The sequence below is a fragment of the Scophthalmus maximus genome, chromosome 5 (genome assembly GCF_022379125.1).
Source record: "Scophthalmus maximus strain ysfricsl-2021 chromosome 5, ASM2237912v1, whole genome shotgun sequence".
NCBI classification, from domain to species: domain Eukaryota; kingdom Metazoa; phylum Chordata; class Actinopteri; order Pleuronectiformes; family Scophthalmidae; genus Scophthalmus; species Scophthalmus maximus.
This window is the reverse complement of record NC_061519.1, coordinates 1,817,501-1,842,086: the sequence shown is the minus strand read 5'-3', so window position 1 is coordinate 1,842,086 and position 24,586 is coordinate 1,817,501. Positions and strand designations below refer to the sequence as shown.

At 43.3% G+C, this 24,586-nt stretch overlaps 2 protein-coding genes across 2 annotated transcripts in view; one reads left to right on the top strand and one right to left on the bottom strand.

Annotated features, from left to right (window-relative positions):
• Positions 1–4,602: 4,602 nt before the first annotated feature.
• On the bottom strand, positions 4,603–16,262 carry LOC118310531 (SH3 domain-binding protein 5). Its single transcript, XM_035633529.2, has 9 exons — positions 15,856–16,262; positions 15,252–15,314; positions 12,753–12,881; positions 8,420–8,584; positions 8,088–8,218; positions 7,770–7,812; positions 7,380–7,596; positions 6,848–7,231; positions 4,603–5,834 (listed from the first exon to the last, which is right to left on the bottom strand). The coding sequence occupies exons 1-9, from the start codon at positions 15,955–15,957 to the stop codon at positions 5,662–5,664; spliced, it is 1,407 nt and encodes a 468-aa protein (XP_035489422.1). The 5' UTR covers positions 15,958–16,262; the 3' UTR covers positions 4,603–5,661.
• Positions 16,263–17,350: 1,088 nt separating this feature from the next.
• mturn (maturin, neural progenitor differentiation regulator homolog (Xenopus)) overlaps positions 17,351–24,586 on the top strand; it is a 9,695-nt gene continuing 2,459 nt past the window's right edge. The window contains exons 1-2 of the mRNA XM_035633531.2: positions 17,351–18,100; positions 24,045–24,167. Of these exons, the coding sequence (XP_035489424.2) occupies positions 17,942–18,100; positions 24,045–24,167 (282 nt within the window). The 5' untranslated portion in view covers positions 17,351–17,941. The remainder of the gene's footprint in view (positions 18,101–24,044; positions 24,168–24,586) is intronic.

Sequence of the window (24,586 nt, the reverse complement as noted above, 5' to 3'; positions counted from 1 at the left end):
ACTCAGCTGATAAAGACATGATTAAGTGAACAAACAGTATTTAAATAATTGTAAAAGTATAAAGAAGCGGTGTAGCATTTATCTTAAGGAAATAAAAGAACATTGAAGGAAAAATGAACATGGCTACAGTGAACAAAAAGAGAATGCTGTGTTTCAGAGGTAATAGTCATATGCCAGTAAAAAAAATATGCTTATAAAGAAAGGAAATTAGTGCCCAAACTGTGCGTCTACCTCTCTCTGTCTGTTGACCCCTTGCTTTAAACAAGTTTATTATCCCTCACTCTCTTTTCCAGATCCAATGCTCCTCTGTACTTCTTCTTGGAATGTCTCGCTTTCATTACACAGATAACGATCCCTCCTCTGCTCTCTCCGATGTTTCTCAACATTGTCTCCAAGACAGGGGTTTGGGTGAATTTTTCCCCAATCAAAGGAAGCTTCTATAGAATAGAGGGAGTCATACATTGTTCAGATTTGATATCCCTGCTAGCAGTATAAAATTGTTGTGTATGTAAATAAAGTAGACTTGACATGGTAAGCTTATTGATTTGCCTGTAGATTTTATTTGGCTCAGGTCGTCTGACAGAGACCCAGGCTGCTCCGGAAAGAAACAAAACTTGTTAAACTAAGGAATTTTTAATAGCATAAAAAATATTCGATATAAAAATCGAATGAAATAAAAATCCAATATCACTTAAACAAATAAATGGCAATCAGCAGACTGTGAACCTCTCACAAAGGCCCAACAACTATCAGTCCTCTAAATGTATCTGATTACTGTCATCAATACTCATGCATTAATCCTAGTGAAATTGGTGAAAATCTAAAGAAATCAATAATCTCACAATGTTGCTTTATAGCGTGATAGAGCTGGACTAATATCACCTCTATTCAACACAAGAGGGCAGTGAAGCCTTTCTACTGGTCTTTTTCTCAGCCGCACACAAACACACTGCTCACAGACCAGCCGGTCGGCGACCCCTGCTGCAGATTAGAGTCATCTTCGACTTCAGCTATCTCTACGTCTTGGTCTTTCAGGGAAATAATGTCACCTCAATGTGTTGATTTGAAGACCAGACAGTAGTGAAGTTCTGATAGATCATTTTATGATGTATTTGTGAGGATGATACTTCAGCATGTGTTTTGAAAATCCCAAAATTTTGGGGGGTTTTTGTTGATATTTTTAATCATAGGGTTTAAATTCAGGGTGGCTAGTGACAGGGAGAAACAAGCATCACCCAGTTAATTGTCTTTCTGCCTTTTTTTTAGGATAATAGCTAGCAGTCTTAAAATTCGACAAAAAATCACACTCATATAAATACATGCGTATTTTAGTGTTTTGAATCACGCTGTCCCCCATGACAAATGTGGATTACATCCTGAGAGGGAAGTGCATTTGAATGCTACATTTCCTTTTCTTCGCAAAACCTAACATTTCTGATGTTAAATAATCCCATCACACAGTTGTGCATGAACACGCCTCCATAGTTCTTTACAGACATATGACTTTTGAAAATGTTTCCTGGGTTATTTTGACTTTCTCCTGAACTGTTACTGTGAAATTGTTTCTAAGTGCTGGAGGGAGACCAAGAATTAGACGGCAGCGTTGACCACTGTATGACCTTGTATCCACTGTACACAAACTCGTCCAATTGTCATGTCGTGTTTTTGAAGATTTTAAAGGGTCGTTTTGTGTGAAAATAGGACTTGACCTTTAGCTTTGATGGATTTTGAGAAATTACTTACATGGCTTCACCAATGTAACATTTTGAACGGAACTAAAAAGGAATGATATTTGTCTCAGCATCATAAACTTGCATGTATTCTTTTTATTATGTTTTGTTGGTATGCAGTATGTGATCCCATTTGGGAGGGATGTTAGTGCTCACTGTGGTTTTAGAATTGCAGAGAGATATAGTTGCGAGGTAAAAGTTATTGCCGACATATGGAGGAGAGCCTGTGATGTATAGGAGACAATCTGTGAATTGAAACTTTAAAAATGATTACAACACTAAGACATTCAGAGGTGTATCCACACAAGGTTCAGTCTACTATAATTGTGGCCTCTTCTACCCCTGCCACGTGCACTATGTGTGGGTTAGAGTTTTCAGGGCATGGTCCCCAGTATCCCTGCTGTGCCTCCATCTGCTGTTGATAGTGAGTTTATGACATGATTTGCCTTGGGTTTCTTCCCAGCTGTTGACCACGGATATCATTTGTCTCATTCGTAGCTGGCACTATGACAAGGCTAATGGAAGGAGTGATCCTCCTGCTTTGCAGCTGGTTGCTGATTCAGAACAAGCTACAGCCTCTTGTAAGGTTTTTGTTAAGTGAAGTAGGATCCAAAATGCAGAATGCAGGGGGAAGCTGCCCCAGCTTCGCTCCTTTGGTCAACACGCTGTTTCTTTCCACTTTGGTGGGTCCAAGTTAAAAAGAAATCGCTCCTCTCCTCGTTGACAGAAAACAGGATGATAAAAGCTAATTTCAAGACTGAGCAACTGCGACAATGCTACTTTACATTTAAAGAGGACAATGCAACATTGTGAGAGGACAGGTTATTGTGTACATAAAAGACAGGAAACGGCATGAGAAAAGTATTTGTTTGTTAATCCATTAAATTGGAAATGACACCGTGGTTGCTGATCCCCATCTGCATGCACCCTATTACTCACTGTTTCTCTGACAGCAGGCATATTGTCTGTGTCTGTTATTGTGTGTTTTGTTTTTTCATTGTATTGTAATTAGATTGTAGATGTCCATCATTGTATTGTGCATAAAATTGTAAATATTGCAAATGTTCTAGTATTGTGTCAGTGGTTGATTTGAGGAGAGATGGCAAGGGTTGTTATCATCCCGAAATACAGAGACAAACAACCATTCACTCTCACATCTATGGTCAATTTAGAGTCTCCAATTAATCTAACCCCAATCTGCATGTCTTTGGATTGTGGGAGGACGCCGGAGCACGCGGAGAAAACCCATGTATGCATGGGGAGAACATACAATTCTCCACACAGAAAAGCTCTAGTTGGTTTGTACTGGGATGCAAAACCAAGAACCTTTATGCTGTGGGGCAAACCACTACACCACAGTGCAGCCCAAGTTGATGAGGTGTAGTTTGTGATCTGGGTGTTTTCGCTTGAGTTTATCTTCTATGCAAACATGATTAGTATTTAGTACCTCACCCTGCAGTACAGGTTCTTATCATAGTGTCTCCCTTTTGAATAAGCAGTACCTATTGCACAGCTTGGTACAAAGGTGCTTCTGGACTAGTCTGCTCACCATGCAAAGCATTCAGGACATTGTTAAAAAAAAAAAAAACAATAATGATAATGTAAACATTTAAAGAAGAGTCAAGGAAAACACATGGAAACACAAGTTATTTTGAGACTCTAGCGTGTTTTGTTAAATGAATCAGCATAAAAGTAATATGTTTGCTTAGTGATTGTGAGAGTTGCAATGATAAAAATAATATTTGCCATAAATGGTTTGAAGCTCAAGGTCTGAAGAGAACATACAAAACCTAAATATGGCACTAGATGTCAGTGTTTGACAGAACAAAACCATATTATCTCCAGTTATTGGAAAACTGCTCTGTATGACTTGAGTTCATAGCGATTCTGGCACACACACACACATGAAATCACAGGATATAGAGTAATCGAAAGGCAGAATGCTTTTAGAATTGTGTGCAGACATGGAGAGGAAAGAAAGGACTGGTAGAGGGTGTTAGAGAGCAAAAGAGATTGCACTGAACTCTGTCAGGGGTCTGGGGGGCAACAGCTGAGCAGCGAGCAAGACAACAATCAGTGTGGGGTTGGTTGCACAATAACAGCTGAAAGACAAAGGCAGAGGGGAAATAGCTGGCAGGAAAAGCCGAATTTCCTAACGGACACTTTGCTGTACTAGGAGAAAGAATCACATGATGAAAGAGGGATCAAATTGAAAAGGAACATTGTTGCAGGAACAGAATTAACTTTATGGTTGTGGCAGTCCCCACTGGCCGTCTGAGATCATGGTCCGTAAGGTTCAGATTTCCAAATTCAAATTCAAGTATTCAAGTATTGACCACCTAGTTCCCAATGGGGAAAAACTCTTAAAAGAGTTTAAGAATGAAAAAGATGTCTGATTGGCTTTTAATATTTCAGATAATGTCAAAATTACTTTTAAACCACTTAATTGTGTAAGGATTGACTTTTTACAGTATGTTTATTGTGTGGAGTTGAAGGTAACAAAAGAGAGACAAGACAAAGTGTGCAACTATGCTCTACTATGAATTCGTTATATTCCACCGTCAGTATTGGTCAGAAGTTATAATGCAGCCAAGTGGAAAATCAATTTCCACCATTGTAATAACTACTAGAAGTTCAGGCTTTTCAGTTGAATATGATTCAAGAAAACTGGTCGTAACTCTGTAATATGGCAAAGTACACCACTCCATAATATTAATGGAGTTAATGGAATATTATCACACCCAATGGAGTCAATATACACCACCGTCTCCAGTTTAAAAAGACAAATCTGCCCATTCCTAAACAAGCAATAATCACCAATATCTACATCAATGAGTTCAGGAGCTGAAAGACATTTTCAAACCCAGAAACGTTAAATGACGCACATGTTTATTGCTTATTTTGTGTTAAACAATGCAAACAGTGACCACAAAACATCGTTCCTAAGAATACAGGAGTATAAATATAGAATATCTGTACGACAGGGTAGTATTTGGACATATGTCAAAAAACACAAAAGACACAATTTAAAAAAAATAAATCATTCACTCAAACAAACACAAACTCATACTCACTCATTCACAAATATCAATGGAAGACCATTTGTGTCTCACAATGTTCAGTCCCGGGTTAAGTCTCTTTGTTTTAGTGCTCAGAGTACTAATCGCACTCCAGTTTTCTTCCTCGACACCGATTTTTTCTAAATAGTCTCCGCATCCGACGTCTCACACTGACAGGAGTTACAGGAGTTCAAAAATCAAGGCAGAAAAAAAAGAAAGACATAATCCAACATGAAACACTTGGTTTTTCCTTTTTGTCATTTTTTGGGGATTTGGAGCCGAAAAAAAGCCTCACTGTTCATATTATTACAAAATGTCTCTTAGTGCTGCCAAGTGCAGAAATTCAACGTCAATTAAAGTTAATCACATTGACTCTGACACGTCACTATACAGCTGCACTGTTAATAATGGGCTCTGTGATGTGGACAGGAGATTTGACACACTGCTGTAAATCACAAGAGAAAAAACTCTTAATGGCACAAAACAAGAGGGCGGTGGTGTTTTTCACGCTGAACAACTGGGCTAGTGACATCTGTTTTGCAACACGAAGCAAAGAGGTTTATGGGAAATGTAGTTTACTGAATAACCCTAACACTAACAGCGGTTGGCAATAGATACCACCACTAATCCTCATTTGCTTATAATACATCCACATGGTTTCACAATTTGTTTACTGTAACAATGATATACTGATGGTCAAATACACAACATCTTTAATGTGACACCATCTGATGAATATTCTGACATCACTTCAGCCTGGTCGGACTTGGGCATGTGCAGCTTGAGCACTCCACGTCTTCTGCCAGTGACTCCAGTTTCAGAGTCTCGGAGCTGGGCATGCTGGGTGTTTGCGGTACCACAGATCAGACTCATTAGACACTGTTGAGATGCAGAATGGCAGTGGCTGAGCTCGGAGAGGTGATTTCAGGGTTAATGTAATGGGGGTCTTGTTCATCCCCAGAGTCTCCTTGTTTTTGCGCAACAGTCAATGTTAGCTTGCTCAGACCCGCCTCTAGTGTGGCCTCTGCACCCTCCGCTCTGTCACCTGGAACACGCGCACACACACACACACACACACACACACACGCACACACACAAAGAAAAAACAAAGCGCTGGTCAATATATCTGTCAGCTGAGTGAACATTTGCCAGACAGGTCACATTTACTGCAGAACTTATTCCCCCCGCCAAGGTGGGTTGAGTAATTGGTTTGGTTTTTCTGTTGTTTTTTTAAAATGGATTACTCAAAAAGTTATGGACCGATTTGCATGAGAACTTTTTTTTGATGAAAGATAGGTGTCGGATGTGGTAACAGGTGATTAAATCTTGGGAGTGATCCAAATCCGGATTTGGATCCAGGAATTTTCACCATGGCGAGATAGGACAAAATGTGACATTTTGAGTCATATCTTAAAAATACATAACATTTAAAAGTATGAATGTGAAATAGAGATGATGATGCAAGTTCTGGCTTTAAAAGCACATAACTAAGTGGGGGATTGCTCATCCTTGGTGAATTGTCTCTGAGAGCTCTTGTTGATGATGCTATTGACTTAGGAAAGCCTTTCACATTCATTCATTTGAAGTGGTTTGGTCAAATTCCATAGAAATACAATCTTTAATAGTTCTCAATAAGGGGGTCCACTCCTGCATCTGATATCATTTGCCTAATCTGCTTTCCCACATGCACTGCAACCCTGAACCTTTTTTTTAGACATAACCTTTAGGAGCTGCACGCGCGAAATAGGTGAATCATTCGGCTCAAAAATTAAACAGACACCAACTTCCCAGCTCCCTGGTACAAAGTCTGTGTACAGTCTGATTGGGCCGATGTGTGAATGGAGTAGGTCATTGTCTGGATTGTCCAGTGGTCAGCCCTCGTCTAACCCAGAGTAGTGAACACGTCTGACCCGCACAAGAAAGGACACCTCTATATCGCTTTAGAGCCAGGCTAGTTGTTGAAATCTCGAAAAAATACAAAAACATTTCCAGCATATTGGAAGAAGCATCACATCAGAAGTCAACAAACACATGCACACTGATGTGATGAACACACACCTCTCTCCTGGTCGCAGTCTGGAGAGGAAGCTCCACTGCACTGGCTGCGAGGGCCCAGGAGAGGCGAGGCATGCCCAGAGCCGCACACCGAGTCTGGGTCAAGAGAGATGCTGGGACTCTCTGACTCCAGGCCGCCGGGACAGCAGGAGGAGAGGACAGAGGACGGGGGAGAGGTGGAGATGTAGGAGCAAGGGGTGTAGAGGGAGGAGGAAGGAGAGGGACCGGGCATGTCGAGGGTGGTAGAGGCAGAGGTGGAAGGATGGGAGGAGGAGGAGGACGACGGTGAGGAGGGCATGGCTTGGGGTGAGGAGGTGGAGCGGGTGTCGGCCTCCTCCTCTGAGCTGCTACTGTGGCTGCCCTCTTCGTCAATTGACACTGACACCACTGAAACACACATACATACACAAACACACACACACACACACACGCAGATATGTACATTAAACATGCAGACACACCGATGCACCAACAATACAAGACAAAACTAAAATGTGGATTGATGAAGAGGATGGGGAATTTTAATTACACTCACTTGACAGACCGTCTGACTCCATCTTGAAGTTGGCGATGTCCTCGTTGCATCCGTCTCCCTCCGCACCAACACCCTGCTCCCTGGTTCCCATGGCGAGGGAGCGTCGCTGTGCATGTATCTCCTCGGAGATGATTTCTAGGTTGCGTAGCGCCGCGCGGTACTCGGCCTTGGCAACCACAAGTTTGGCCTGGTGTTCGTCAACGTGACGTTTTAGTTGCTAAGAGAGATCAAACACACCTCTGTGTTAAAACTGGATGCACACATCATTTATATGCATTTTTGATCAAGTGTTTCCTAGGCTAAGTGACCATGACGCTTGGCTTAAAGTATCTAACAAATGGCAAATGTTATGGAACTCAAATAAAAACTTTAATTTTATGCACACAGTACCTCGAGCTGTAGGTAGTACTTGGCTTTCAGTTCGAAATATGGTCTGCAGGGGAGAAGAAGGAAGAGAAACTGAGAGTGAGTTCAGGAGAAGCTGAATAACACTCCTCTATGAGCACTCACATTCCTTGGCTCTTACTAAGGGAGCACACCCCAGCGCTGCGCTGCGCAACCGGCACATGAAACATCTGGATTGCATCAGATGACATAAACAGAGTTCCTCTTTCTCCATTTCTCACACACACACACACACTCGCACACTCACACTCACATTCACATTTACAGTTTAGAGGCCTGAGCAGGGGAAACAAAAGCACAAACCTGGATTTGTTGATGGAGCGTTTGAGCTTCTTCTCTAACTGCCTCATGTGGCTGATACAGGAGTTGTAGTTAGCGGCAGTTTTCCTGTGCTCAGCTTCGCTGCGTGTTCTCGCTTGCTCGGCCTCCATCACCTGAAACGAACCAGAAAGAGGGTTTATTTTAACAGTAGAAACACAAAACAAAAGGCTGAATTCCAACATAATCATACCAGACCAGTTGCACTTTTACCTTCTCATGTGTCAGTAGCAGTCTTAATAGCAATCACTAGAACAAACTACTTGTTAGTGTGGAAGCTTGTATTATTCTTCAGCTGTCTCTCATCGTGTGCCTACCCTCTGTGTGGCATGGTTGAGCATTTCCTGCCAGGCGGAGTCAAACTGGCGGCTCTCCTCCTCGAGCAGCCTCTCCTCGGCGAGGGCGATTGTTTCCTTGGCTGCCCGCAGGATCTCCACTGCCCGCTGGAACTCCTGAGTGGCCTTCTGGGCTTCGACCTGGGCCTGAGGTTTAGAGGGAGGGGTGGTTGTAATCGTTTCAGACGTGAAAGCAAGGCCGCTACAATTGACCTGCTTAGAAAATCAGCCTTCGGGCGGTAAATAGCTATGAAGCTCATGGTTTTGTGATTCTGATGTCATGAGAAGTGACACGTGTGAGAAAGCTGAGAGGGTTTGAACCGACATGATCATGACAGCTTTGAATATCCAATTCTGACATGTAAGTTGGTCCAAAAGTCTTTCTTACGTGGCATGAGTGCAGCAGTAGTTCTTGTGCTGCTTCTAGTGTGTGTGTTTGTAAATTATGACTTCTATTTTCATCTGGAGCCATCGAGGGACGAAGACATTCTGCATCACATGCACACGGGCACAGAAAGACAAGCATGCCTTGATACAACAGACAATCAAAAGCTTTATCACTAAGGAAATCGGACACGTTGTCAGTGGGCTCTTCCTGCCCACAGTGACAGTCAATGAGAGGATTATTCCCATCATGCTGGACTTATTTGGACGCACTCTCCCCCCTCCCACAATCATGACTCGAAGGTCAGCTTATTGGATGAATACAAAGTAACTCCTAACAGATTCCCTTCAATAAGACATATCGGTCACATAATCGGTCAAAATCTGGCAGGCTGGGTAAATCTTTTTTGAAAATGGAAACGAGATCTTCATCTTAAAAAAGGTCAAACTGAGCAGTCGACATCCCCAGGATTTTAATGCCAACATTGGGGACTCCCTGAAAAAAAGTGTTGAGTGTCCTCAACACTGTGACTGTGTTGTGTACATTCACATTAGGGTTTAGAATGAAAGATAGAAAAGGCAAGAAAATAAAATGTTCATAAAAAATTGATTAATTGTCCTCATACCCCTAAATTTCCATCCATCATCTACCTATTTATCTATATAAGAGTCGCGGGGGGGGGGGGGGGGGGGGGGCAATCCCAGCTAACATTGGGCGAGAGGCGGGGACAGGTCGCCAGCCTATCGCAGGGCACCCCTAAATTGGACTGAGGAAATTAAATGTCTCATAGTAGACAAAAATAACGCAAAAACAGCTGCTTCAAGTTATCAGACATTTGATTTTACTTGTATCAGAGACTGCCAATGATTTTTCCCACTATTCAGTTATGGTACTGTTCCTTTTCCTGCCTCTGTTTTGACTATATACTGTGAAAGGCAAGTCAAATTTATACACCAGGCAATTCAAATTGAAAGTACAATGGAAACAAACTTGCTAGTACAGTTTGGGATTCTGTTCCTGACCGTTTTGAAAAGATCATTGTGTGCAATTGTTGCAGCCAAAATGGCAATTTTGACGACGAAATAAAACCAATTATTCCCGTTAGAAACAGAGATCATAATCATACTTGCAAATATACCGTTTGAAATCAAAATTTGCTGGAGCGTTTCACATTGCCACGAGCTGGGAAGAAAGAACATTGACCCCGAGCTGAATTTATCTACACAAGTGTAGATATCAGTTACTTTATTTCAGGGATTCAGGAGATTTATTGTAAAAAACTATTAACAGTTTATTAAAAACAGCACCTTTACTTACTGATCAAACATATTAAAATTAACTTATCATCGAGCTATACTCACAGTGCCTGGAAAAGTTAATATTTTAGCAAATGAAATAACTTAACACAATGTGTAATATGCGCTGTCTGTCATAGACAGATGTTAGCACCTGCTACTCCTTCTCGATGTGTTCACGCCACATCATAAAAACTGTAACTGAGACTGTAGCTGTAACATTTCACCTGAGCCCTGCGCAATTGTAATTCCGACTACAGACATTAGAACATACTGACGGCGGAACAGCTGCCAATGAACCAGCCCTGGCAGATGCATCAAAATGAAATCCAATATCAACACTGATACAAGAAATACACTGCCACAAATAACGCTACACAACAAACAAGGAAGACTTCAACTCTTTATCTGGTGTTACTGCAACACTCTCCCAGATGGTCCGTGTAGTTCCCTCCACTGTTAAGCATTTTTCTCACGGCTTCCCCCGGCTCTCTGTGACGTTGACCCCTGTGACTTGACCCCCCCTCCCACCATCGTCATGTTTACGATAAGGGATCCAACAGTGACGCGAGCGAGCACAGGTCTGCGTCGTCTCACACAAAGGTAGAAAGCACAGAAAGCGGCAACTTTTGCGTTGGTGTTAGCGTGTCGTCTGAGCGGTGTGCAGGGATTAGATATGCTTATCCAAGGTTGTCAAGGCTCCTTCGAGAAGGAGAAGGTATAGAGGACGGGAGATAGCGGCTGCTGCTCTGCGTGTGTGTGTGTGTGTGTGTGTGTAATCTGTTAAGTTTGACAAACTGGCAAAGATGAACCACTCCTCCTTTTGTCTCTTGTCATGACCCATTTCCCAGGCTCAGAGAAGGGTTGGTGGGGGATGCAGAGAAAACAGAAGGAAGATGATGGATATTTGATGAGGAAAAACCACGGGGAAGGAACCGAGAAGGAACTGAGACGCCAACGTCAGGTCAGAGATAAAAAGTGACTTCCTGCAGACACAATTCCCTTCCTCATAGTGTGTATTCACAGAAGATGACTGAGCACAGTGACTTGTGTGAGTCTTTATACTTGCATAGATGTGTTAAACAGGTGACAAATCTTTGGCACACTGGTGAACAACATCGAAAGACGGAGGATCACATTTTTGCCATTATCTTCATGACTCATGCCTGAGCATGAGATGGTATGCAAATGACGAGCTTCGTCATCAACGACTCAATTATCTGACTGTCTCGGAAACAAACAATGAGACGGTTTTGCCACAACAACCTGTCGTCCTACACAAGGGTGTGTGTGTGTGTGTGTGTGTGTGTGTGTGTGTGTGTGTGTGTGAGTGAGTGAGGTCAGGGGATTTAAACAGAGCAAAGCCGATAAAGGCCTCTGCTTAAACTAGAGTACTGTCTGGACATGATTTATGGATGGATTTTTAATATTTAATACATGACCTATTTTTAAAGGGTTTCACGATGAAAAACACATTAGTGTGGTTGTAGCTCAAATGCTTCCCCTCATTGACCCTCCCAGAACACACACACACACACACACACACACACACACACACCCTACCCCCATCCATAAAGCAGCCTCATCCCCCCCCTCATGTTTTCCCCCACATTCCAACAAATTAGGGAAGGGGTGGTGTATAGGAATTTGCCTGTACTGTCCTATCTTTTGTCCTTGTTACCCAGCATTAATTTCTGCACCACTGCCTGTCTGTCTGGCTGGTTGTCCCCCGTATCCCCTCTCTCATCCTCCCTGTCTGTTTCGGTCACCTCTCTGTCCCTCCTCACCCTCCACCCGTCACCTCCCAAAACTGTAAATGGGGCAGAATTTCTAGAGACAGAGGTGTCAGACGGGGAGCTAGTGTCGCCACTACACACAAACACACACACACACACACACACACACACAACCACAAACACACACACACACACACATCCTTTCACGTGAAAGCAGGTCCCATCAAAATTCAAAACCTCCCGGTAATCCCTGACTCTCACGTGTTACTGTCAGACGCAGACGCCGCTGGCACTTACAGTAGCTTGTCTTGTGCTGCAACAGAAATAAGCAAGGGCACAGATAAATACACAGTCTATTTCCGTGTGACAGCTCAGCTCTGACACACAAATGTCAGCCCTCTGACGGATGACTCATAAGCTTCTTCCTTATTGGCTCGGACAGGGGGTGCGCTGGACTCAAACATTTCTGGTGCCATCAACAGGCTCGAGCAACAACACTGGAGAGGGAACAGCACTGTTTAGGGCGTTGGCCACTGGGGAAGTCACCCTACTTTGCGTATATACCTGCAGCAGCGCAGCAAGCGTGAGACCACGAAAAGCTCTGGAGCATCAAAGGAAGCAAGTCAGATTATGAGAAATATGGTAAAGTGCGGCAGTTTAAATGCAAATCAGACTAGAGTTCCTTCCACCACACTGAGGTGTATATTGCTTGTGTGACATTAGCTCAGGATACAGAGGTGTGACTGAGCTCCCTTTAAGTAGATGTGCTCAGCTCTTCAAACTTCTCATCACTAATCCTCAATCGGAGTGCCCGATCGCTCTCTGTCTGAGAGTGCGAGGGCGCTGTGTGTGTGTGTGTGTGTGTGTGTGTGTGTGTGTGTGTGCGCGCGCACGTGTACCTGTCTTGCTACTTTGCGTGCCTCCCAGTATGGTTTGGAGTCATCCACAGCTCGCCCGATCCTCTTCACCTGCTCGTCCAGCTTCACCGTGGCTTCCACCAGCACAGCGCGAAACCTCTGACGGCAGTCCTACACACAAACACACACACACACCAAAGATAAGTGATCATAAACGTATCAATCTGCTGTCATTTTTAGCCCGGATGAATGGCAATGTTGGTCCCGACTAAAATATGTACAAAAAAAACCCAGATTAGTTGGATTGCCATTAACTTTGGTCCAGACATTAAAGTTTCATTTAATAATATCATCAAGTCAAAATTTCACTTTATCCATTGGTCTTCTTTAGTTTTTTGACCAATTACCGTCAAATCCTGTGACAATCCCTCGGCTACAGTCCTAATTAGCCGAAGCGAACTTCCTAACAAGCCAAAGGACAATGGTGAACATGGAATGTTGCAAGGTGAGCATGTAAACATGCTGATGTAAGCATTCAGCTCAGAGCATCACTGCTGGTGTGGCTGTAGACTCTTGATAGCCAATAGCTGAATCGATACATTTCATCCTGCAAATCAGCTCTGGCCATTTACTCAGGGTAATTTCTCCCGTGTTTGGTGTTTGAAGCACAAGTCTGCGTGCCGTGCCGCTCCAGCTGTGCTGTAAGGCCCGATCTATTTGGCCTTGTGCCTTGTGCCGCCGCTCTTAATTCGAGTCAGCACGATATCATTACCCCAGTACAAGCATGTGCGTTACATGCTGTAGCCAGCTGCCTTTAGCGCTTCTTTGCATCTGTGGGTCTGCTGAGCGAACCTTACATTCATTCTTTGGCAGTGAAGTCACGGTTTGAGCAATGATATAACATAACTGGCAACATCTGTGTGTGTGTGTGTGTGTATGTGTGTGTGTGTGTGTGTGTATATGTGTTTTCGCATAAAGCCCAAGGTGTCAGGGCATTTAATCTTTGTTATTCCAACACGAGGCCTGTAATCTTCTAAATTATATATCAGTGATTGTGAGGCCGGCCACCTGTTCGTATGTGTGTGAGAGTGTGTGTGTGTGTGTGTGTGTTTGTCTGTGTGTGTGTGTGTGTGTACAGTTGTGACAGTATGTCTGTTATGCTGTAGTTTGCAGAAAATATGGGTTTGAAAGGCAGCAGCACCTGCATCCCGTTCATGAAACTGACAGAGGGATACAACAGAGGTTAAAGAAGGAAAAGGGCGCTACAGGAAGCACACTTCCCACGACAGCGTTACGTTCCCTGACTTCCTGCTCCTGCGATGAGACCGTGACACAGCATGCAGTCTGAGAGGTAAACCCTGTACGCTACTGGTCACGTATTGCAGGCAGGCAATAATGGCACAATGACACACAGTCTTGGACTTGCAGTCTTCACTCCCGCCTCTCGCACACACCATCTTATCTCGCTGCCCGGGCATATAAGAGGTTTAAGCGTATGTTGGCAGAGTAAAGAATCTCATTTCTCAACCCACGGCGTTGAACTCAGCTTTCCCCCGACTCCTCTGAATCAACTATGCTTTGTCCTTAATCAGCTCCAGACTCTGCAGGAAAACGTCCTGCAGCCTGCCAGCACAGCCTTTCCCATTTTTTCATCTGCAGACTTCCATTGCTGCCTCTTTATGAATCACCCTCTTCTCCCCGTTGGAGATGATTTTCTACTAGTGTCTACTTATATACTGTAACTGTATAACAATTGTTCCAACACTGAGACTTGTGTCCTCTCTCTCTCCCTGTCTCTGTCTGTTGTTGTGTTTATTCCAGCTCCGGCTTGTGGAGTTTGGACGAGACTGAAGCTCTAATGAGAAACAGAGGAGACGTTCTTTGAGGAAAGAACAACTGCGGCCAGCCTATGGAATGTCTTCACATTTGGTGAACAGTAAACTCTCGAGCTCACATATAAATACCAGCAAGTGCGGTTAGAAAACAAACAAACCAAAGAAAACTTGCTACCACCCATCTGTCTGCTGTTCCTCACTGCATTTGACAGCCTTCTTCCCCTTTAAAAAATGTTCTTTTCTTTTAAGGCTGAGGGAGTCGCTATGGAAAAGAGGAGAGTACTCGATATGTAGACTCTTCATAATGTACCATTCAAACATTATATTTAACATTCAGATCACAGTCAGTACAGTGTTATTTAGCAGGAGTGGCACTTTTTTTTATCCCACATTTTCCCTCAGAAGCGGATCCTGCATTTAGCAAAAATTTCCATTCCATGGAAACAGTTTCAAGGCCACGACGTAGTTGCTGGGCGAAAATCCTAAAAGACACAAAATGGTATTGGAAAGAAAGAAGAGTTACCTAACAGCGCTGAGGTTTTTTTTTCCCCCTCCTCATTTGTTTACAGTGTTTAAGTGAGAATTTAATGGCCCCTTGAGAGCAGCTCAGCCACGGCTGGAAGTGTTTACCCTTGCAGGGAGAGGCACCGTGGTCACAATGGTGATGATGGTGATAACAGTGTTGCTGCTCGATGTTCCGACTTACCTCCAGCTCACTCTCCCAGCGGTTGATGTCATCTGTCGACTGGTTCAACTTCTCCAGCTCCCCCTGTTTACAGACAACATGGCATGGATCAAGGACAGGCCCAGAGAATCAGAAAGTTAAAGAGTTTGGCAGTGTGGTTAAAAAAAAGATCATGTAGCTGGAGGCTAAATTGTGCAACTTGTGTTTGCCAATTTACTGAGCATGCAGTGCGTGTGTGTGTGTGTGTGTGTGTGTGTGTGTGTGTGTTGGAAACATTAAAGGGACAAATTCTGTTAAAATCTATTTTTGCCCACCTTGGAGGAGCTTTTTGGCACTATAACTACGTATGCACACAGTTGACACATTCCATCATTTACAATGTAATCCTTTACTTCAGTGGCACTGCTGCAGTATAACAGTAGGCTAATCCCTTATAAAAAGCATATTTCACATTTCACTGAGGACACTGAATCTGGGGTGAGGAGGGTCCAACATTATTCCAAACATTGTCCAGCTAATTTGGATCATTGTTCCCCCATCATGCTCCACATGTTCATCTCAATGTCACTCTCACCGGTGGCCACATCTGGATCGGTTAAAAAAAAAAAGAGAAAGACAATCGCACCTGAATTCTTGGGTCTACTTCTTCCTCCTCCTCCTCCTCCTCCTCCTCCTCGGCACACCGCGCGTCTCCCTCGCAGTTACCGGCCGTGCGTAAAGGATCCATCTGAGAGAGAGAGAGTGTCTGGAGATTCTTGGAGACGGAACGGGACGGTCTCTTGTCTGCGAACAAAGCGCGACCCCGCGGTGGCCGGACGGCGGCGGTGTCAGGCAGCGACCCGCCCTCTCTCACCTTCACACGGGGCACATTGCACGGGTCGGGCTCTCGGAGACAGCCGTGCGCTCCGAAGGCGCGGAGGAAGTCCGCCGTCTGCACGGGAGCGCGTCAGGGCACGGCGAGACGTGACACGGCACCGTGCGGGATCGGAACCTGGGGGACAAACCGCCAGCGACCTATGAAAGCACGTCAAGTTACTTCAATGATCACCAAGGCCACTTCTGGGTAGGGATTTCAAAATAAAAGGCAAATGGACTACGACGGTGGGGGGAAATAATTCAAAATGTCGGTAGACTACTTCCAAAAATATATATATATGAATCTACTGAAATGTGTGTATTTCTTTCTTCAGGAGAACAGTAGTTTATTGGCTGAAATGGTGAGTTGATCACTTGATTAGCCTCGTTGAAATAAGTAATAGCAATGGCCTCATTTTGATAACGGATTTATTCTTCAGTCTTGTTTAATGCAAGTGATTGGTTCACATATTGTATCTTTTAACCTATAGATGAAAACATAATCAATGACAAAAGTAGGCCAACATTGATCTGTTTTATTGCTTTTTACAAACATTAGCGACTACAGCATTCTTCACAGTCTGTGATAAAATACTCTTGAATTTACTTTTTAAAAATCAACTTTAAAACCACGGTCTGCAACTTTAGTAGTTTTAATTTAGTTAGGGTTGTGTTTTGTCAAAATCGACCTACTTTTCTGCAAATCACGCTCTTATTTTGAAGGAACCTTCCCGTCTTTCCTCCTTTTTTCCTCCTTATTGGCGCAGCTCCAACATGAGACGGAGAGTTGGTTTGCTTCGCCCTCTGCTGGTAAAAACTCCCCGGAGCAGGGAGGGAGGGTCGGCCTCGAGGAGTCCTGCTCACACTACTGTGTCCCACAGTTTGCCTGATTTCTTTTATTTTGAGAATTTCAGGATTGCTCTGCTGTCACAATGGAAATGAATATCCCAGTAAACGTGTCGCCTAGCATTACTGGTCCTATCCATTGCTTCCTGGTGATTCCAAGAGGATGGGAGATTATTTTCAATGTTTGATGTTTTTGTGAAATTACTATTTTTGCTTTAATCATCGTTATATCAGAATGCTGTATCATATAAGATTCAAGAACGTGATATTTATTATATGAATTCACGATTTATAAACACATATTAGCACAAAGTCCAGTCAGAATTGTGAGCTTTATTAGTGGATGCGAATCAAAAATGTAAAAAAAAAAAAAATATGGGAAAATGCTGTTGTGATTTGGGTGAAGTGACCATTTAACAACTCTCGGGATAAAAACATATCCCAGGGCAGAAATGGTCGAAGGGTTCCTTTGTTTCAGTTCATGGGGAGCGTATACCCTTTCCATGCGGCCAATAATGTTTCCTCTGCAACAGTTTCCATGTTGCATAACATCGTGCCTCCTTCGTGATGTCAGCAGGTTAAAACGATACAGTCAGTCAGCCTGCAGTGAGAAAGTTGGGAGTGGGCCTATACGGCGCCTCGGATATGGACGGCTGCCCGGCTCCGCGATTCGTCATCGCGTTTCTCCGGCGTCCTCCTGCGTATGCATGTATGCGACCGACCGACGGGCTGATTTCATAACGTGGGGAGGAAGAGAGGAATGGGGCTCTGAGAACGAATGCGCGCCAGACCCGGTGTATGCTGTATGCGCCAGCGGTGTTCGCCTCTCTCCCTGTTCCCGGGCCATGCAGCCGCTGCGCTAGAGGAGATGCGGTAGTGGAGGCTGCGGATGCTGCGGTCCGATCAGCTGTTGTTTGTGTCTTGAGCATCATCGCCGCGACGGCCAGAGGGATAGGGATCGAGATCAAGCGCCGGAGCCAGGGACCCCGCAGAGCGGATTACAGAGGAGGATGGAGTTCAAGCATCTGGTGGAGGCGGCGGAGAAGTGGTGCTCCGGCAACCCGTTCGACCTCATCTTCGCCGAGGAGGACGACGAGAGGAGGCTGGACTTTTACGCAGAGCCCGGCGTCTCCTTCTACGTGCTGTGTCCCAGCGGCACCGACAGCTTCGTAAGTGCGCCTCTGCAGGGCCTCTGTGTGTGTGTGTGTGTGTGTGGGTGTGTGTGTAGGTGTGTAGGTGTGTCGAGGCTGGGTGGGTTGGAGGAGGTGGGGATGTCCCTGCTGGTCCCGGTTTCCCAGCTGATAGACGGGGAGAGGGGGGGTGTCAGGCACGGGGGGGCGATGATGTCATTTCGGGTCGAGTCTCCTCCGTCGATGGTATTTTTTTCTCTCTCTCCAACATAATCATCTGCGTTTAACCCTCTGACCCACAACAACGTAATTCTAGGCAGGTTGAAAAAAAACCAAGAGGCCTCAAATTTTCAAAATAAAACCCTCACAGAGAAGTGTCCTGTCAACAAAATAAAAGGAGAATGTATTCGGGGGTCAAAGAAGAAAATGAATGCTTCTTTTCGCTCTCGTTAAATGCCATAATGTTATTTTTTATTTCATAGCCCTTAAAGGTCAACGCGCTTGCTGCCAAAAAAGCTCAGACTCAGATGGAATGGTGTCCGGACATTTCTCCCCATTCACTGATTTATAAGATGTTCCTTAGCTATTTTTGGAGGGATATGTGCCAGTTGATGATCCCAGCTAAACCCCAGTTTTGATGTTTGCCTAGACACAAATAAAATTAGCAAAAAAAAGATTTTTACGCTATAAAATTTACTTAGTTACATTTTCTGCTACGGCTTTATCTAATGGTCAAATGACGTTACCAACAAGTCCTCACACTGAGATATTGAATTAGTTTTGCCTAAAACAGTCAAATTTCTGAATCAGCCTTGAAAACACATGCAATTTGTCTATGATCTGTCTATAATGGTTGAACATAACCCCTCCAGGTTATTGGAACTCTGATCATCTGCAGACACATCTCAAAGAAGCTACAGACGGGCGTCAGATTAAACGAAAGACATGAAGTGTCTCAGCATGTGTCTCCGGAGCAGCTTCAGTCCAGCGTGGCACATATTCTACAGGTCTTGTGGAGTTTTACTGGACAGATATTCCTTCATTCAGCGTTTTGACGATGGTGAGGGAGAGCGCTGTCTAACACGTCCGTCCAAAACTGTCCATTGGTGTTCAGACGTGGTGACTGCAAAGGTCAGAGTATATGATTTCACTTTATTTTCGTACTCATCAAAGCGTTCAGTGACCCTTTGGGCATTGTCATCCTGGGAAAAGATCACTCCCATCAGGATATAAGTGTTTAATCACAGAATAAAGGTGATCACTCTGAACAACTTTCCTTTTAATTTTTTTTTTGCAGCGACCCTTTCCTCTGGGTGAACAGGCTACTGCATAACTGAGCCACTGGACTCCGTCACTGTAGGGGCCAAGCTTTTAGGCCCGTACTGTTCTCTTGGTGTGCGCCTCACACGCACTCACCCACTCGTAGAGAATACACTATGAAGGACACATCACCTATTTCCACGTCTCTGTAGACCATGTGTTTCATGGTTTTTACAGCACTGAACTCTTGTCATGAGGGGCTTATGCACTGCTGCCCTACACATCACTCTCTATATATTTGTCAATGGACTGTTCTTGCTGACGCAGTCTGATTATGGCACCGGAGGAGGAGTTACTCGTCGCTGTTTTTCCCTACGCATCGCACAAACACGCGAGCGTTACGGTCATCGAAGGTGCACTGTTAAACTTAGCGTTACAACCCTCTTTTCCTCCGTCCATCTCGATACATGAATCCTAATCTGCTGCTCAGCATTTTTGTACATGCCACAGACACATGACTTGGTTCTAATGGCTTAACTGTACCATGCAGCGTGAGCATCCTCATTCGTCGTGTTTCTCCTATCATTAATTCAAGTTTTCCTTTTGTCATCTGTGAATCTTATACCTGTGTGTAGCAGCGGTGGTGTTATTAGTCCTCCAGCTGCTGAGGAGGGACCCGCCCTGCTCCCTCCTCCTGTTCAGATGGAGATGGAGCCAGGGCGTCTGTTCAGAAACATTATGTTACATTATGTTATTTGCAGGCCTCACTGGGACTGTCCCACAGACAGCAGAGCAGGGCTGCTTAGTAAGCAGGGGCTTTCTATGGGCACAATCTCCTACACGAAAAAGGAACAACAACACGGAATAATATCACTCCAGGGAAATAACATGGTTAGATATTGAGCTGCAACAGTTAGTTATCGATTAGTCGATTAGTAATCGACTACTAAATTAACTGCCATCTATTTTGATAATGGGTTACTCGGTTCAAGTAGTTTTCATGAAAAAAAAGTTAAAATTCTCTGATTTCAGCTTCTTAATTGTGAATATTTTCTGGTTTCTTTGCGCATCAATGACAGTAAACCAAATATCTTTGGTGTGTGGACAAAACAAAACATCATCTTGGGGGTTTGGGAAACACGATCGACATTTTTCACCACTTTATGACATTTTATGAACCAAACAACTAATCGATTCATCGAGAAAATAATGAACAGATTAATCGATTACGAAAATAAACGTGATTCGCAGCCCGAGTTAGATAGTACAGTCATACTCACAAGGTAGAAGTGCACTAGTACACCATGAGGTTTGTTGTCTCGCTGACCGGAATGCATTTAACATCTTTCTGTTTTTTATCTTTCCATTTGTGTGACTTTTGAATGTAATGCATGCGAACTGTCAACACACACATGCTCAGAGATAATTCCTCCTCTCTGCAGGATTCTTGAGGTCTGGTTACTCAAACAACACCGCCATCAGCAGGATGCCACTCTCTCTCTCTCTCTCTTTCTCTCTCTCTCTCTCTCTCTCTCACACACAGGCACACATTCCTTGTCAGTTTATCTTTTTTTTTCCCAAACTGTGGGCAGCCTCCATTAGGGGGCGGTGTAAGACTCTCCAGCTGCACATCATTGTGCTTAGCTCTGTGCTGTCATCATTTTTGCATGACTCTCGTGCGATTCTGTAACGCTCACATGAAGGTGTGTCTTAAATTCTTGTTGTTAAAATGTTTGTGGAAACACAAGACAACCTGAAAACCATCCTTAAATGTACACCTTAAATTGGCACTCATTTTAAGCTACTAAATCCAACCCCCTGAAAACATGAATTTACAGAATAAAAAATATATCCCCAATATCTCCAATAAATGTGTATCTGGACTTAAAAAATAAAGGGGTGCAAGCATTGTTATTTTTGTACATTTTATGGGTTCTCTAGCCCTTCAAAATAACTTGCATAATATGCATATGAATATCACCTATTAATCAGTCTTCACATAGTCCTCTCATATCCTAATATAAGAACATTCATGACAGTGAAAATCATTTCAGAACTTCAACTAACCAAAACACTGGTTGACCCGAACTGACATAGTAAGAGCATCTAGTTATTTTCTCCAGGTCATTCGTCCCACTTGGCCAGACATCCTTAATTATATCACCTAATAGATAACCTAACGGTTCGGCCTTTAGACTCCAATTAAACAACACTGAAACTAAGTGATGTGGAATGGCTCCAGTGGCCTTTCCCAAAGCAGTGGTGTTTATCTATCACTTACTGTTAGTGCTCTGAACTACCTGAACATTTGCACTGATGAGGAAGTTGATTTTAATCCAACGCAAACTCTTATGTCCGAAATCAAGGACTTATAATTACTTGATGTTGTTTTATTGGCCATAAGGAAGCAACTTCTCTGCCTTGAAGAAGGTATGGATGTTCGGCTGATGAATGTGATAAAGGAAGGAGTTGTATTGTTGTCAAGACTTTCCTGAATGACTGTGTATTTTCATAAATCACCGATGCACCCCCAAACTTAGACTAGATCCACATCACTACGTCTTTGTTTTAACACTGCCGCTATGTTTAAACCTGCCGTCTACACTCCGGAGTGTCTGAGCACTTCATATATCAATGTAATTAATTCATATGTAACAGTAACCGACATGATGACGTGCGTCACTTCTGGGTCATATTCATACTCTTCTACTTCTTCTACTTCTACTTCGGATTGAACCGTTTATTCCGTGCATGGCGCGTAACGCGCATATTGCTGCCTCAATGAATTGTGGGGCGTCTATATCTCCTTACTCTCACAAAGGAAACTCCAGTGTACCCTATGCTAAAGGAGATAGGAAAGGAAGCATTGAAGCTCCTTTCATATGCATTTAGAGAATCCAAACAGCTTTTGTCATGGCTGCTGATCAAAATACTTCCAGGTCACGTCAAGATTCAGGAAACTTCCTAAGCCAATTTGACAATTCGACCTCACCACTTATCGGTCATGACTCGACTGCGAGCAGTGAAGGCAAAACTTTTGAAAACACTTATTTAAAGTGTTAGTTCCACCTCGTCATTGGTCCGAGAGAAGAAATCTCAGCTCTTACTTGTCATGGTTGTTTCTCATTCGAAGCATTTTCTATACCTAAGCAGCTGCAGAGTGGACAATCTGCTGGCACGCACGCACATGCTCAGTCTAGGTGAATGGTCAAGTCGTATATGTTTTCAGGTGTGTTAGTATATATGGGGATTAATACTGATACAGAGCCAAAGTGCTTGTGTGGACGGAGATCGTTTCAAAAATGGAAACGTAGTGGTATGGATGTAGCCTCAGCAGCTCCTCGTTTCTTGACAGAATACAAAACATCTGAGTAACGGTGAGGTAAAAACCAACATTGTGTGTCGAAAAAAAGTCATGATGATTTTTTAGTTTGGATTTGTTAAGCTTCTGCAAGAAAGTGATTGGTATGAAGTATGTTGGTGGCACAGTGGTCTGTGCGGAGTTTGCATGTTCCTCCGGGAACTCCGGGCTCCTCCCACAGTCCAAACAAAGACGCGTAGGTTAATTGGTGACCTGTGTTCAACTAAAGGTAAATTTATCAAAGAGTGTTTGCCTTGTGCTGCACTTTGTTATTGACTGTTCCCTTCTTTATACTGTATGTTCCTACACCTTAAAAAAACTGAAACAGCTCAGGAAACTCAAAACGTCACGGCAACTTCCTGAACTCAATTTTTTGTAATTCTGAGGCCAAACTCGACAGTTTGTGAGAAAAGTGGTGCCGACTAATTTTGTTTTGTTCAGATCGTTTATCTTTCATAATTATAAAAACATCAACTTTTCCGTTCGACATATTAAGTATTCCAAAAAATTAATTGTATCAATTCTAAGCTTATATCCTACTGCCATCCAGAGACTGGGTATTTTACACGACTGCTTCGAAGGCTGCATTTTACAAAGCACTTATCGACCATTCAAGGCACTTTAACACTAAAGGTTCTACATTCACCCATTCATTCATACAGCGCTTCTATAGCCAGCTGTAGAACTGATGGAAACGCAATGCAGACTGAACCCCTGTGCCACAGTCATCCACTATATTTGTGACAGAAAGAAGTGATTAGAAATAGGATTAATAACTTGATGGACTGAATAGCCGCATAAAATTGTTCCCATTGAAGGTCAAAATCCTCAGCAAATTACAAACAAAGAAATTGAACTCACCTTCAGGAAGTCAAAAACTCCTGCACAATTTTTCTGTAGACCCTGTTTTTGTGAAAAAACCCTGCAAATCTGCTGGTAGACCCTGTTCTAAACCTTGCCTGACTTAAACTGGGTTATCATTGTTCAGTTTATCAAAAAGAAATAATCATATTTAGGCGAGCAATTTAAAGTTGTTGTTTTTTTTACAGTGTATATAAATATTCAAGTCATTGTTTATCGTATTGCAAACTGTCACCACTCTTTGTTCTTTAAGAAAAGTCTCTTTAGTTGCGTTGCCTCTGACCCAGCTTCACTTATTTACTCCCTGGAAGTTCTATTTCACAATTCATCTCACATGAGATGAAGAGTAACTGCGTTGCATCACCTGCTGTAGGGTTAAATCTGCATAAAACGTATTTTGCCCTTAACGCATGTGTGACTTTTATCAGTGCTTGGAAATAACGCAGCAGGAGGACTGATGTTTGTTAATCAGTGTGTGTGTGTGTTTGTGTGTGTTTACAGCATGTGTGGAGCGAGAGCGAGGACTGTCTTCCCTTTCTACAGTTGGCCCAGGACTACATCTCCTCCTGCGGGAAGAAGACTCTCCTGGAGGTGCTGGAGAAGGTCTTCACGTCCTTCAGGCCTGTAAGGAACCAAAAACCAGTGACACATCATCATCATCATCACCACCACTGCTGCATCATCGCCAGCACAGTCACGTCTGCTCATTGTGTCTATTACAATCCTGATACATTCATTTCTCTCTGGGACGATGAAACATCATATAAACTTCCACTCTGGAATCTGATCATTCAATGTTGCCCTGCTCATAGGCTTAGAAATGGCTTTCATTTTTTACTTTTTTTGTGAAAGTTTTGAAAATTTGGCAATAGCTCTCTTGCTAATCGATAGGCCCAAGAATTTGCAATAATTAACCCCAACTCCGGGCACACCTACTACAATCATGAATGATATTATAACATTAATTGTGAAATATCGCCTATTTACACATTACATATTCCAAACCCCTAACACGAACCAAAAACCACAAGCCAAATCAATTG

Coding starts and splice junctions, on each gene's coding strand:
- LOC118310531 (XM_035633529.2), bottom strand. CDS start 15,957: ATGGATCCTTTACGCACGGCCGGTAACTGCGAGGGAGACGCGCGGTGT. Junction 8,585..12,752: donor CACGCAAAGTAGCAAGACAG/GTACACGTGCGC, acceptor TCTAAACCTCAG/GCCCAGGTCGAAGCCCAGAA. Junction 7,597..7,769: donor AGTACTACCTACAGCTCGAG/GTACTGTGTGCA, acceptor GATCTCTCTTAG/CAACTAAAACGTCACGTTGA.